This window comes from Scatophagus argus, chromosome 11, assembly GCF_020382885.2.
Source record: "Scatophagus argus isolate fScaArg1 chromosome 11, fScaArg1.pri, whole genome shotgun sequence".
NCBI classification, from domain to species: domain Eukaryota; kingdom Metazoa; phylum Chordata; class Actinopteri; family Scatophagidae; genus Scatophagus; species Scatophagus argus.
In genome coordinates this window covers 24,260,270-24,275,329 of record NC_058503.1, presented here as the reverse complement: position 1 = coordinate 24,275,329, position 15,060 = coordinate 24,260,270, and the positions used below count along the sequence as shown (strand labels likewise).

The 15,060-nt window shown below is 44.3% G+C and overlaps 1 protein-coding gene across 1 annotated transcript in view; it reads right to left on the bottom strand.

Moving 5' to 3' along the window:
• Window positions 1–2,434: 2,434 nt before the first annotated feature.
• The window catches only part of LOC124066827 (titin-like), a 105,872-nt gene continuing 93,246 nt past the window's right edge, over window positions 2,435–15,060 (bottom strand). Inside the window, exons 135-145 of the mRNA XM_046403602.1 lie at window positions 14,472–15,056; window positions 14,075–14,377; window positions 13,551–13,850; window positions 12,722–13,297; window positions 12,316–12,621; window positions 11,542–12,147; window positions 6,317–11,418; window positions 6,039–6,195; window positions 5,453–5,943; window positions 5,217–5,370; window positions 2,435–3,790 (exon numbers count right to left, since the gene is read on the bottom strand). Of these exons, the coding sequence (XP_046259558.1) occupies window positions 3,498–3,790; window positions 5,217–5,370; window positions 5,453–5,943; window positions 6,039–6,195; window positions 6,317–11,418; window positions 11,542–12,147; window positions 12,316–12,621; window positions 12,722–13,297; window positions 13,551–13,850; window positions 14,075–14,377; window positions 14,472–15,056 (8,873 nt within the window). The 3' untranslated portion in view covers window positions 2,435–3,497. The remainder of the gene's footprint in view (window positions 3,791–5,216; window positions 5,371–5,452; window positions 5,944–6,038; window positions 6,196–6,316; window positions 11,419–11,541; window positions 12,148–12,315; window positions 12,622–12,721; window positions 13,298–13,550; window positions 13,851–14,074; window positions 14,378–14,471; window positions 15,057–15,060) is intronic.

Sequence of the window (15,060 nt, the reverse complement as noted above, 5' to 3'; positions counted from 1 at the left end):
CTACTTTTGAAGACTCTAGGAACCACAAGTAACCCTGTATCTTGAGAACGTAAAGCTCTGGCGGCATAATAGGGAACTATCAACTCTGCCTGACTGTCTAGGGCTTTATATGTGAGGAGGAGAATTTGATACTCTATCCTGAATTTTATAGGTAGCCAATGTAGAGAAACCAGTGCAGGAGAAATATGATCTCTCATGCTGGTTCTTGTCAGTAGTCGTGCTGCAGCGTTCTGGATTAGCTGGAGAGTCTTTATAGATTTATTGGGGCAGCCTGATAGAAGGGAGTTACAGTAATCCAGTCTAGAGGTAATGAATGCATGGACTAATTTTTCTCCCATCTTTCTGACTCAGAATGTGCCTAATTTTTGCAATATTGTGGAGGTGAAAAAATGCAGTCTTTTATCATGTGACAATATATAAATGAACTGAACTGAATGTGTGGAAAGCATGACATGAAATCACCACCAGTCGACATACTGACGTTTGCTGCCTCCTGTCTGACTACAAACACTGCACACATCAAGCCACTAAATTTGATGAGTTAAGACAAACTCCTCAGCTAATGTAGCCATTTCTGAAACTGTGTTTCCCTGCTGTTCACAGGAATTGCATTCTTAAACTGTTCCAGAATAAATAAATGATGTAGCTTATCTGGAGTTTCCACACCAGATTCTGTTTCACAATAATTGAAATTATTTACATGATTATGTGCACACTGCAGTTGTGACTTTTCTTTTGTTTTAGCACTTCTAATGTGTTGCTAATATGCTTCTGGACCAACTTCATGAGTGTGAAGGACGGCAGCTTTGGATGGTTCAAACAGGCAGACAGCAGAGTGGCTTCCTGAGCTCCTCCTGTCAGTTTGCGCTCATTATTGCCTGGTCCTCATTTGGTCATAATCTCAAATCTTCAACCCTTTGAAGGCATGTGAGTAGACTGCCACTAAAAGATGTCCAGCCTAGAGACTTAGTTTTCTTGGAATCAATGTTTTTGTCTCAGCATCAGCTTTGTGTTTCAGTTTTTTCGTGGTTCAAAACTAAACCTGGACCCTGTAATACTGACGGCAAAGATAACACAAAACCACCTTCACCATCCCCTATATATGCACTCAAAACTTAATTTTTGACTAGTTATGCTTTTAGAATACACTTTACATTTTTCTCTTCCACTTCGTAATCAACTGCTATTTTAAGAAACTCATCTTTTGCACACAAATCTAACAAATGCTCAGATGGAGCTGCAAAAGAAATTCTGACTCAAGCCATTATCTTTTATTTTAAACCAGCAGAAAGTACGGTTTCAGCACGGCAAGTGAAAATCCAAATGAGAGCCCACTATCTGCCAGACCAAACACTAAGCTCACCCCACTGTGCACTGAAGATCAGTGGACTGGAGGAAGGACCGGCTGCTCCTAATCCCTTTTACTTCAGCAATACAAACACAACAAACTCACTGAATCTGACACAGTAAGTAGTAATACAGTAATACTGCTTTGTTTGGTCTACAAACACAATTAAAATTGGAACTTAGTGTGTCAGTACTTACCTTCTCTTGGACCAGTGAGAGCATGACCCCTGGCAAAACGAAAATGACAGTGTGACCAGAATACACTAATGAAGCACTAATGCCACTAATGCCATGTGCACTAATTAAAACAAAGTGAATTTCCTCACTACAGGGAAACCCACTAGATACCACCAACAGAGCACTTTCCAGTGTCTGAACAAGAATCAAGGCCAGCTTAATCAAATCACCTTCATGTTTGGATGTGCCTCCAGTTTGTTATGACTGACTTGAAAGGTAAAAAAAAAAAAAAGAGGGAAAGACCTAAATAACTTTACAATTACAATTTAGACTTTGGTGTGTTGAGAAAAGTTTTGCACTAACTGACCTGTGGTAACACAGGACATTGAAGTATCTGAAATATATTTCAGAACACTACAAAACGGAATCAGATTATTTTAACGTGGAATATTTGTGTTTTGTCACTTCAGTTGTCAGTTTTTAGATGTTTTGGGTGTCAGTGGTTCAATTTCAGTTTATCCAATGGTTCAATTTTCAGTTCAATTAAGCAGCAGGCCAGGCAACATTTTTTTCAGTTTCCAGTAACTCAAGTCATTTCCACTCCAGTCTGCAGCTCCTGGATCAGACCTGCTTCTTGGCTCCACCTCCACCCTTGTCTCTCCTCTGACAAATGCTGCACTAAGCCCCACCCTTCCATCTGACTGCCCCTGCCCACTCCAAAAAATTTTGGCCTTGTTATTTTTTACTCAGTTTTTACATGCTTTACTCAGTCATCATCATCTTCATTCTTCATTACTGTTCATCTTTTCATTTTATAATTTTATATGTTTTAACATATAATAACTTGGCATGCCATCAGCATGAGAGCAAAAAACACACCAAGGACAAAATGAACAGGAGAGAAAGTGTGTGTAGTGCTGAAATCATGCTTTATTAAATCAGTAATCAATAAAACTCATGGAGGATGAAATACAGTTCTACATCAACAGATCAATGAACTCAAAGTGCAGGGCAACATGTCTGCTTTTCCTTCTCTCACAGGAGTTGGAGTCACTGTGGTGAAAGAAGAAGCCCCTGACAACTGACAAGGTGAAATGACTAAAAGCTACAAACACTCACACTCAAACACACAAACAAATCAGCTAACTATCCTCCAAGAGACGGCGCCGCTTCTGCACAGCTGATCCGGGATTGACTTCCTGTTCAGTGATGGCCAGCAGAAGTTACGTTCAGGAAACCAGTACAGTCATCCTGTGCCAGAAACGGCGCTCTTTACTAAATGGATCTAAACGCTGAGAGTGCAGGCCGCTCGCACTCTCTGAGCAGGTCATCAAATCACGGTGGTATGACGCAGTCAGTCTGTGCACAAGGCCGGTTCATACTGCTTACATGAGGGTGATGCAAACAGCACTCAGGGTCTTATGCTCATGGTACAACTCATAGGAACCTGTAAAATCACACGCACAGATGCGTGTCCAAAACAATAACTTGCCTTTCTGTTTATGGTTCATAACGTCAACAGGGAGCCTCTCTACCTGTTGAGGCAATCTTAAGGACTTCAACTTATCGTTGAGGCACAGAGTTTAGTTTCTCAGTTTGACAGGGTATTCGTTCCTGGTGAAACTTTCTCCTGTTAAAGCATTTGTTCTTTTGTTTCAGATAATGTTACTGTCATAAATAACAATGCATACATTTCCCATAACCGTTAAATTCGGCTATATACATTATGTACATGTCACAGAAAAGTGGTTTAAAAATCCAAAAGTCATAATTGTCCAATATGGCACATTTTATAACAACTTTAGACTTCAGTCTAGTTTGGCATAAATTAATGTCAAGTTTGGTACAAAAATAGTTCATATTTACAAGAACAGAAATCCAGATCTTTATCAAGTATTATTGCTGCTAATTCACTAAATAAAAAGGTTCTGTGTGTGGGAAAAGGGGGATATAAATTAACTAACTTTTTTTCTTTACATGGACCGAATGTGAATGTTGACAGTTGCAGAGTCAGAACCGAGCTCGTTAGACAGCCGGAGGGTGTATGCTCCAGCATCACTCTCCTTCACTGCAGAGATCAGGAGAGTGGAAAGGTCGGCGGTGTTCTCCACATGATACCTCTCATCCCCATTGGGAAGGGTCCGACCTGAGCGGACCCACTGAACAGAGGGTGCAGGGTCTCCGGAGATCACCCCCGCCACAGTCAGGGACTGTCCCGGCTCAACGCTGACATTCTGTGGAAGAGCTTCAATCTTTGGTGGAGCGCCTGTTCACAAAGAGAAGAAAGAGGTCAGTGCCACAAGGTTATACCTGTTGAGTGACGATTACGGTATATGATTACGCTAGTCACACAAATGAGCCACAGTTTTCAGGCAGATGATTTTCGTCAATTGATGCCGTTTCAACATTTTTGCGATACCTTTTGGCTCAAATTCATTAGCAAGACTGTTTCCACTGCATGGAACAGCTCGACTTGACTTAGTACAGGTATTTCTCTCCATTGTTTTTCACTATAGATAGTAACCCCACAATGTAGGCACGATTCATCGCTGATTATCACAGCGACGGCGCATGAAACTGCTGGGCCATTGCCTTCAACAAGAAATAAATATGTAAACACAAGAACAGAGGACAATATGTGGCCGTTTGTCACAAGGAGACAAACTTTGTTTCAGAAAAGGCAGCAAGAAAAATGGCTGAGCTGTAAAAATGACAGCTCATTAAATCCTACATCAAAGTGCAGATGACAAGCTAGCAGATTGGTCCAGTTCTCCCTGATCAATCTGTGGTCTGCAGTGTTTTCACACCATCTTTCAGTATCAGCTCAGTCTGATTGTAATTTCCCTTCAGGTTTATGGCTGAAATGTAATGGTTTGTTAAAAGCAGTCTTTCTTGCAACTGCAGGAATACTGGGTCTCTGTAGTTTAAAGAGTTTGGTCTAGACCTGCTCTATTTAAAAAGTGTCGTGAGATTATTTAATGCTTTATATTTTCTTTAAACAAACAGGATGCTCACTTCATATTCATCTTTGCTCACAAACATACTCACAGTTACCCTCATTGTTCCTGTTAGTGTAAGCTGAAGTTTCAGGCAGATTCAGGCAACTTGTGAAATGCAGCTCACCTCTTTTAACCCCTGTGGTGAGGGCCCTCAGTGAGGACATGGCCTCAGCATGCAAGTGAGCAGACATTTCCATCATTTGACTGCCGGAGCTCATGGAAACCACTGACTCAGACATCATGGCAGACATGCTAGTTGCAGACGTGCTCTCAAACGAATACTCAGCGGCAGCAGAGCTGGAGCTGCTGTAACTGCCAGCCTGCATGGAAGCTGCCTCCATTCGAACCAGTGAGGCAGATAAACTTGTCTGCATGCTTGCAGCACCATCAGTAGAAGCTCTTTGTTCGACAATAATCATTTTTGTTGGTTCTTCAACAAGAGCTGCGAGAATGCAAATGACAAGCACACGGTTCAGATCACAATATGCAGTACACCAATTGTCAGCTGTGTCCAAGTGCCTTAAATTTCCACGTGAGAGTTTGAATATTTAATTAGTCTGAAGATGTTTTTGGGTGAAATTTGGTGCAACCAAAATCTAATAATTCCTCACACACTTTAATATCCAAACCAGCTACATACACTGAGACACAGCGCATTTAATGGTGTTTAGTTGAAACACAGGAGCAACTTACTGAGAACGTTGAGGGAAGATGTAGCAGAGCACTGTCCAAACTGATTTTTGGCTTTAATCGTGTATTTCCCACTGTCTGCAGCTGTGGCTTCACATATTTCCAGAGTGAACACATTCTTAGAGCGGCTCAGTCTAATGTTTTTTGTGACAGACATCTGCAAAGAAGAGACAGTGTTGTGTTAAGTCAGCTACACAGTTTTTCATTGACCACTGCATCTAATAGAGAAAACGACTCACTATTGTGTTGTCTTTCAACCACTCCACTTCAGGGAAAGGCTCTCCTGCAATTTCACATGTGAATTTGACATTTTGTCCCTCATTCACATTCTGGGATTTGGGCTGCACCAGGAAGTGGGGTGCATCTGAGCGCTTGGCTGTGACCACGGTATCAAAGTGACATCGAACAAGGCCTTGCTCTGTTTGAGCCTGACATGTGATGATCCCTTGGTCACGCTGACAGACTGATCTGATGGTCAGGGTCTGGTTGTTTCCAGACACACCATATCTGTACTGCTCCGAGTTGGCAAGTTCAACCCCGTTCAGGATCCACCTGATGCTAGAGGCCCTGGGGATGTTGGCTCTTAGAGTTAGAGACAGGCCCTCTGCAATGGACATCTGGCTGTGGGAGGACTTGACCTCCTGCACAGATGACAGGACCCCAGCATGGACAATTTCCTTTTTCATGACTTCCTCAGAGATTTCAGCTTCTGTTATGGAGCTTTTGGAGCCTAAAACAGAAATACATTCAAGAGATTTAATGTATGAAACTGTTTGAACATTTGTAGCTGCAGTAAGTTGCTTCAATAATTTGGTATTATCTTACCTTGCACACAGACTGTGCAGGCTGTCGACACTGCTCCAGCACTATTGGTAGCTGTGCACTTGTACATGCCGCTATCCGAGACATCCAGTTCATAGATCTCAAGATGAGCTGAGCCATACTCCTCAAAAATTTCATACTTCCCACCTTGAGAGAGAGTCTGTAAATGAGGAAAATATGATATAGTCACTAACCAATCTGTTTTCTATTTCTTTGTTATCTTTAAATAAATAAACAAAAATCATTGCAAGTAGAATAGTTTGAGTATTTTGATATGCTACCTTTCCATCCTTCATCCAGGAGATTGCAGGTTTTGGCTCTCCTGTCACCTTCACTGAAAGCCTGACAACAGAGTCTGAGGCTGTGTTGATGTCACTAAGCCCAACAGAGAAGGATGGTTTCTTTTCAAGAGTTGGTGACATTACTCTTTTTGGTGACTTGATTGGAGAACTCTGCCATTCCTTCTCAGATGGAGTTGGGGATTTGGGAGTAGGTGACTTTGGTGTTGGTGATTTCGGCGTTGGGGATTTGGGTGAGACTGGAGACTTGACTCTCTGAGGTGACTTGACTGGCTCAGGTGATTTGATTCTCTGAGGAGATCTGACTGGCTCAGGGGACTTGGCAAGTGGGGACTTGGCTTCTGGAGAGGTCACTCTCGCAGGGGCGACTACTTTCTCCTTGGACTCAGACTTGTGGATGGTCAGAGTGAAATGGGCCTCTTGTTTGCCTCCAGCGTTTTCTACGAGCACAGTGTAGCTGCCTTCATCTGACATCTCAACAGCAGAGATCTCAAACTGGGAGTTTTGCTGAGTAGAGATGACATGGTGACGGGCAGAGGGGCCAACAACTGCTCCTTCATGCAGCCAGGTGACAGAAGGTGCTGGGTCACCATCCACATCACATTCAAATCTGGCCACATCTCCCTGCTCTACAGTCAGGGACTGTGGCTTGTTCAGGATCTTGGCAGGAACACAAGGCTCCTCCCTTGGCCTCTCAACAACAATGGTTGACTCTTTCACAGTTTTAGTCACAGTTTCCTTCATTGTTGTTTCAGAGGAGGAGACATGATACACTTCTGTTTTGGTCATCTCTGGCAAATGGGAGGATGGAGGCTCCTCATCTTTGCGGAATGATGAGAAGGCAGCATATTCTGCTCCTGCTATATCCAATGTAGCATAGTCCGAAGTTTCTCCTTTGGCGTTTCTGCACACCACACGGTAAGTCCCAGAATCTTCAGTCACACAGTTGGTGATCTGGAGAGTCAGAACCCCACTGATGTTGGTCATGTGGTATTTGCAACTCTGATTAATCTCTTTTCCATTGTGGAACCACCTGATCTCAGGCTCTGGTTTGGCCTGTACATTCAAGGTAAAACTAGTGCTGGACTCATAGGGTACACGATGAGATCGCATCCTGATGGTAATACGTGGGGCATGGTCAAGGCTAAAGGGAGCCTGTGTCACCACCTCAACCTTCCTCCCCACTGATCTTCTCTCTGATCTGAGTGCCTGCTTTCTTTCCTCATACCTGGATGCAAAGTCAACTTTTGGAAGGGTTACTTCTGTCTTGACAGCTCTTCCTGGGCTAGGTGATCTCCTCTCAGGTTCAGGCATTGGAAGCTTCTTGATTGGTTTAGGAATATATTCTGAGGTAAAACCTGTCAGGTGCTCTGACTCAATGCTCTCAGAGACCGTTGCACCACTGACAACTGTTTCCTTTTTCGAGGTTCGAGTCCTCTCCTCAAACTCCATGCGTTTGAGTTCACTCTTGTAAGAGGAGATTCTCTGAACAGTTTTGTGTGGGCGCAGTAGCTCCTGATCTTCTCTCTCTTCATACACCCTTTGCTTCTGTCCTGGAGCTCTGTATGTGACTTTGTCATGACGCTGGCGAAGATCAACAAAACTAGGGCCAGCCTCGTATTTAGATGGAATTCTGTAGGAGTCATATCTGTGGATGTCTTCTCCCTCTTCGTCATCACTGTAGACTCTTCTTGGAGTTGGGGGACGCAGGGCAGAAAGCTCAAAGCGAACTGGGCTGAGGCTAGGTGGAGAAGTAGAGTAGCCAAGCTCCAGTTCTTCCTCCAAACGCAGCCTGTCCTCCTCAGTTCTCTTCATTGACAGGTACTCACCCACAGGCAGCAACAGCTCCTCATCTGACAGGTCACCTAGGGACCTCCTCCTGATCCTGTAGTAGGCCTCCATCTCAGGAGAAGGAGTGCGGTGCCTTGCAGGCCTCACAGTCTCCAGGTCATCCTGAGTCATGGATGAGATACGCCACTTAGGCTTATACTGGTCCTTGATCCTGACAGGTACCTCATAGAACTGCTCCCATCTGGAGAGGCGAATGCGCTTCATCCTCTTCTGCTTGATTTTCTCCATAGGCTCAGGGAACTCATACTGATCCCGCAGCTTCTTGTACCATTTCATGTCAGAGAGTGGCTTGAAATGTTTTATTTCCACATCCTCCTCGAGAACAGCTGGGTTAATGACACGAGGAGTGGGGACAACATAGGGCATACGAAGCCTCTTCTCATCTGCCCGCTTCTTCCTCTCCTCTTGCTCTTTCTGTATTTCAGCTTCAGTCTTCTCACCCTTCTTAATTGTCATAGCAGGTTTGAACATGGTGGCTGCCTCCCTAACAGCTTGTACTGCTGCAGGTGGAAGGGGTGTAACAACAGTGCCAGCCAAAATTTGTGACAACCTCACCTTTTTGTCCAATTCCTCCTTTCCAGGTACTATTTTTTCCCTTTCTTTTTCACTGGCTTCATATTCCTTCTTTACATGAGTGACACGTTCTACTTTGAGTGTGGCCTGGCAACTGGCAGACCCAGCGGAGTTGGTTGCAGTAACTCTGTAAACACCGGAGTCTTCAGGTAGTGTGTCTCTCACATGAAGGATGAAGTAATCCAGACCCTCATGGACAACTTCAATAGATGGTCCAAAAGCTAAAGGAGTACCATCCTTCTCCCACTTCAGTGTGGGATGGCCGGAAACTCTAATCTCAAAACGCACATTCTGGCCCTCTTTGCACTCAACATTTGCAAGAAGGCGTTTGAACATGGGTCTCAGGGTAAGGTCTGCTGGTTTAGGTCGAGGAACAACAGAAAGACGAGCCTTGCAGCTGTCATCGCCATACCTGTTGCGTGCAACAACACTGTACTCAGCATCATCCTCTTCATCAACTTTGTGGATAATTAACTGGTACAGACCTTTGTCAGTGATAAAGGTGTATTTTCTGTCATCTTGTCCAGGGATGAGCTTCTGTCCCGATTTGTGCCAGATGACACGGGGCTCAGGATGAACAGTGATGGTGACACCAAAGCGCACATCTTCACCTATGTAGGATGTCTGGTTGACCAATGGAAGGGTGAACTCTGGTGGTTTCTGTAGCATTCTAGCAGTGTCAACTCTACGCTTTGTTTTCTTGACCACACGGGTGGTGAAGAAGTCACGGTAACATCTAACACCGTTGACAAACAGCTCTGCATAGGCACTGTCCTCACCATACTCATTCACAACCTTGCATCTGTAAGTGCCATCATCTGCTCTTGTGACCTTGTTGATGATGATTACAGCCAGGCCATCCTCATATTCAATTTCGTATTTGTTGCCAGCTTCAAGCTGCCTGACACCACAGTACCATGTCACTTCAGTAGTGCTATCATAGTTGTCAATGTTACAAGTGAATTTCACACTGTCTCCTTCATTTGCGACAGTGTGGCCAATCTGTCCTCCAACAGGGCCATTTTCAAATGGAGCAATCTTCACTTTAGCAACAAAAACACCACGTTGAGACCTGATGGAGCCACCACTAGCCACACGTGCTGCAGAGACAACAGTGTTCCATTCTTTCCTCACCATTGTGTGGTAGTATCTCTTATGCCTGCCAGATGGAATTGCTCTGGTGCTGATCTCCTCAGTAGGCTTGATCAGCCAAGGATGTAAAAGAGCCTCAGCAGCAGTCATACGATGCTTACGTTCCTTAGTCATTAGACGGTCTGTGAAATCTAAGGCCTCCACACTGACCTGCTTGAAGGACTCATCATCATAGCTGTATGCTGCACTGGAGATGTTGTCAATCATTTGTTGGTTGGTTTCTGCTGTGAATGGATTAAGTCCACTGAGGAGAACATAAGCAAGGACACCAACTGACCACATGTCAGTGACAGTACTAACCATGTCACACTGGTGGATCTCAGGAGCAGCGTACTCTGCAGTGGTATATTGAATCTTGATTTGGTCTCCAGGTGTCAGATGTCTGGATTGGCCCAACTCAATAATCTTCACATTAGAGCTGTTTCTAGTTGTATACACAATGTTCTCAGGTCTGATATCAAAGTGTCCATAGCTCTGAGTGTGCAGGAACTCAAGAGCTGAGCAAATCTGTCTGATGTAGTTGACAATCTCACGCTCATTAAGCTCAAACTCAGCTGTGTTGAGGCGCTCAAAGATGTCAACACCGGAGATGAAGTCATAGATCATCACTAGCTCCTCAGGACTCTCAAAAGACTCATGGAGGAGGAGGTAGTTAGTGTGTTTGGCCAGATTCAGTGTTGCAATTTCCTTCTTAACTACTGCTTGATCAGCGCCTCTCACTTTGACAAATTTAGCCATATAGGTCTTTTCAGAACTGATGTCAATACAGCGGTGGACAATACCAAACTGACCTCTACTCAATTCCTCTGCAATTGCATATTTGTTGTGCAGATTCTTGGCATCGGAGTGTTGAGCCTTTCCCTTGGGTACACGTTCAGTGTCATCAACCTCCTTGTCATAGAGCAGAACTCTTGATTTGTCCTCCTTGGTCATGACAGGTCCGCTGGTCTCAGATGGAGCACTCTGTCCAAACTTATTTTCAGCAATAACTCTGAACTGATAGCTGGTTCCGCCAAACAGACTTATAACTGTGTAGTGTGGGTCACGGGACTGGGCCACACGCTGCCACCTCTCAGCAGTGGTGGGGCATTTCTCAATGATGTAGCTGATGACTTTGCTTCCACCATCATTTGCTGGGGCTACCCAGTTCAGTGTGACTGAGTCTCTGGAGACATCACTGGCTTTGACACCACGTGGAGGATCAGGCACGTCAGCTACATCCAGCTCAACTGTCTGCTGGTCAATGCCAAATCTGTTCTTTGCACAGACAATGTAAAAACCAGCATCTTTCTTCTCCACTCCATTGGGGAACACCAAAGAAGTGAATGATCTGGTGACGATGACTTGGTAGTGACCATTGCTGTCAATGAGATCTTGTCCCTTCTGCCATGTGATGACCGGATCTGGTTTGCCACTGAAAGGTATCTTGATATTGACCACTTCTCCACGCAGGGCAGGGATGGCTTCCTTGTCCTTCAAATTCTTTGGAAGATGGATCTTGGCAGGGACTAGAAATGAAAAAAATAATTATATGAGATGTTTCATTTGAATTTAAAAATTCATTTATATTGGTTTTGTCAGTACCAGAAACCAGTGGTCTATTTGTTGAAATTAAGTATCTTTAAGCTTACTTTCAACATCCAGAGAGACTGTAGCACAGATGGAGCCTCCTTGATTGGTGGCCCTGATCTGGTACACGGTGGAATCTTCCTCATCAGCCTCGGAAATGACCAGCTGGTGGTAGCCTCCTTTGAACTCCTGAATTTTGATCTTCTTTCCATCAGAGTGGATTTCTTTTCCACGTCTGAGCCATTTAATTACGGGCTTTGGCTGTCCTGTGATCTTGCAGACAAGGGTGGCATTACTCTTGTACTTGACGCTCATATTCCTCAGCTCTTCTTTGAAGGCAGGAGCACGGATTTCAATGGCTGTAGCTGGAATGATTGGAGAGGTCTCTTCACTGTAGTCACTTTGTCCTCCGAGGTTCTCACACTTCACACGGAAGACGTATTCGACGCCCTCGGTCAGACGCTTGACAGAGAACACCGTCTGTTTGATCTCATCTGTGGTCACCGGAGTCCATTCATTCCATTCCTTCTTGTCCTTCTTGTGCTTTTCCTCAAGGCAATAGCTCTTGATCTTTGAGCCACCATCACTGAGTGGAGGTTTCCAAGAAACCACGCATGAGTCCTTGGTTATTCCAGAAACAACTGGCAACAGAGGTGGTGATGGTTTCTCTGTGAAAGATATAAATTTATAAACCACTGTTAGTTCTTTTGCACAGTGTATTTGTATATTTTTCTACAGACAAGTTATAATTAATTAAAATTCTATGCTTACATTCTTAGGCATGACTTTACAGTACAGAGAACTTGAAACATAAACTGATATTGAATTAAATTTACCCAGTTGGCTCTTGATTAGAATAGGTGAAGTGAGCTCCAGTGGTTCGCTGTTGCCATAGCGATTTTGGGCATATACACGGAAGAAGTATCCGGCACTGTCAATGAGGTTGGGCACACGGCAAGATGTACCATTGACGGATGATGACACCAATTCCCAGTTGGTGCCCTCCCTATCCTCACGTTTCTCTATAATATAGTTGGTGATCATGCAGCCGCCATCATCCTTGGGAGGCTTCCAACTGATGATGACTGAGTTCTTCAGGAGGGCGTCCAGCACAATGGGACCTTGAGGCATGTCAGGTTTATCTGCAAATACAGGCATTAGATATTAACTATGAATCTAATCATATGATTGTTAAAATCTACACATTATTGTAGTGAATGCAGTAAATTTATATGAGCATACCATAAATCTCAACATTGAATGCAGTATCAGCCCTGCCAAAGTGGTTATGCAGTCTGATCCTGTATTTGCCTCCATGGACCCTGCGTTGCACGTTCTTGATGATCAAGTGTGTGTAGTGCTCAGTGGTTTCAATGCTGATGTTCTCTGTGTTCTCCAGCGTCTTTGCCCCATGCAACCACATGATCTTTGGTTGAGGACGGCCAATATAGACGGCATGGATGCGCAGAGTGGTTCCCAGACCAGCGTAATATGTTTCTTTCAGTGGGTAATCAGGGTGGAAGGCTGAAGCAGCCTCTAACACCAAGATGCCTGTGGTTTCTGCTTCTCCAGCATCATTGATGGCTTTGCAGGTGTACTCTCCCTCATCCTCCTGCTGGTCAGTCATGATGGACAGGGAGTGGTTGCGCCCATCAGAGCTCATCTCATACTTGCGTGACTCAACAATCTCCTTGCCAGCATGATACCACTTGATGTCAGGGACAGGTCTGCCAATAATCTGGCACTTCATGACAGCAGGCTGGCCAAGCTTGGCAGTTACTTCATCCATTTCCTTCCTCAGGCTTGGTTTATTTTCAACTGTTTGCACAAAAAAGGAGATATATTTAGGAAATACATATATCTACATACATGTAATATCTATCTATCATATATATAATAAACCTGTGACACTAAACCCAGTCTAATCTTATCTTGTCTTATCTTATCTATTACATTAATGTCCGATGTGCCTCAGTAATGTCTCATAGTGAGGTCACTCAGATCAAGCAAACTGGATGTTTGCCTACAAGACAAATAATTTGGACTATTTGGAGTATTTCAGGGTACTCACCGCTGAGTTTGGTCTTGATGCACGTGGCAGTCCTACGAGGCCTACTCACTCCTGTCTCATTCTCAGCAAACACTCTAAACTCATACTCTGTAGCTTCAGCCAGTCCAGGTATAGTTAACTCCATTTCTTTCAGCCTCTGCTTATTGCACTTTTTCCAGGTGCTCTCAATGGACTTCCTGTACTCCACCCAGTAGCCCAGGACCTCTTTTCCGCCATCACACTCTGGAGCTTGCCAGCGGATGGTGATAAAGTTGTTTGTCACATTCACTGTGTCAATTTCGCCTGGTTGGCTTGGCTTGTCTGGAAAGAATGAAGCAAAAAAGTTAGCAAGCAGGTTTTTTAGTTCCCATTGCTATCTGGACAACTCTGACTGATTGATGAGATTTCACATCTGATTGTCCTCTATCCATTAAAAGTCTGCTATAAACTATGATAATAATAATAATAATAATATAATATATAATAATATAACAATTACTGTTCTATTAATTAGTGATTCCATTTTGTTAGTGAAGGAGACTCACCAAACGGATCCTTGCATGTAACTGGATCAGAAGCAGGACCAGCCTCACTCTCACCTATGTTGTTGACAGCAACAATACGGAACTGGTAATCTGCATCAGGAGTGAGTCCAGGCATAGTAAACATGGTAGAGGTGATCTGGGTCTCGTGGCGGGACCACATCTCAGCAGATACCACCTTGTACTCAATAAAGTATCCAGTGATGGCAGAACCACCATCGTCCTTTGGCCTGGACCAGGCTAATGCAACAGAGCTCTTTGTAACGTCCATAATCTCTGGTGGGGTGCTCGAAGGCTCAGGGGGACCTTTTTAGAAAAACACAGATTATTGTTTTGAGTCATTACAGAATAATGCCATACTATTTAAAGACATTAAAGATTGAAGAAGAAGAATACTCACAGAGAGGAGTCTTGGGCACCAGTGGCTGCTCTGACTTCAGAGAGGAACTGACACCAAAGGAGTTTTCAGCCGTGACCTTGAAGTGGTACTCCGTTCCCTCGTTCAAGCCCTTGACAACCAATTGAGTGTCGGTCACTCTAGAGTCTACAGTGTACCATGCATTTCTGGCTGCCTCACGTCTTTCTACAATGTAACCCAGAATCTCTGAGCCACCGTCTTCCAGTGGTGCCCTCCAGGACACCTTGACAGAGTTGGCTTGGATCTCCTCAAAGACCATTGGTCCTTCTGGAGCACTTGGGCGGCCAATGACTTTCACTTTGATTTGGGCCTTTTTCTTGCCAACCTTATTCTCCAGCAGGAGGTGATACAAGCCAGAGTCGCTCCTCTCAGCTCCCTTGATCACCAGCTCACTGACATCCTCAGTTGAGGCTATCATGGCCTTGGTGGAGACTGCACCTCCATCCTTTGACCACCTGCAGCTTGGTTGAGGTTTTCCTTTGATGGGTACAGAGAGTCTCACCACTCCTCCCTGGCGCACTATGTACACATCTTTGTATTTGAGCTCCAGGTCATAATCAGGAGATTCTGG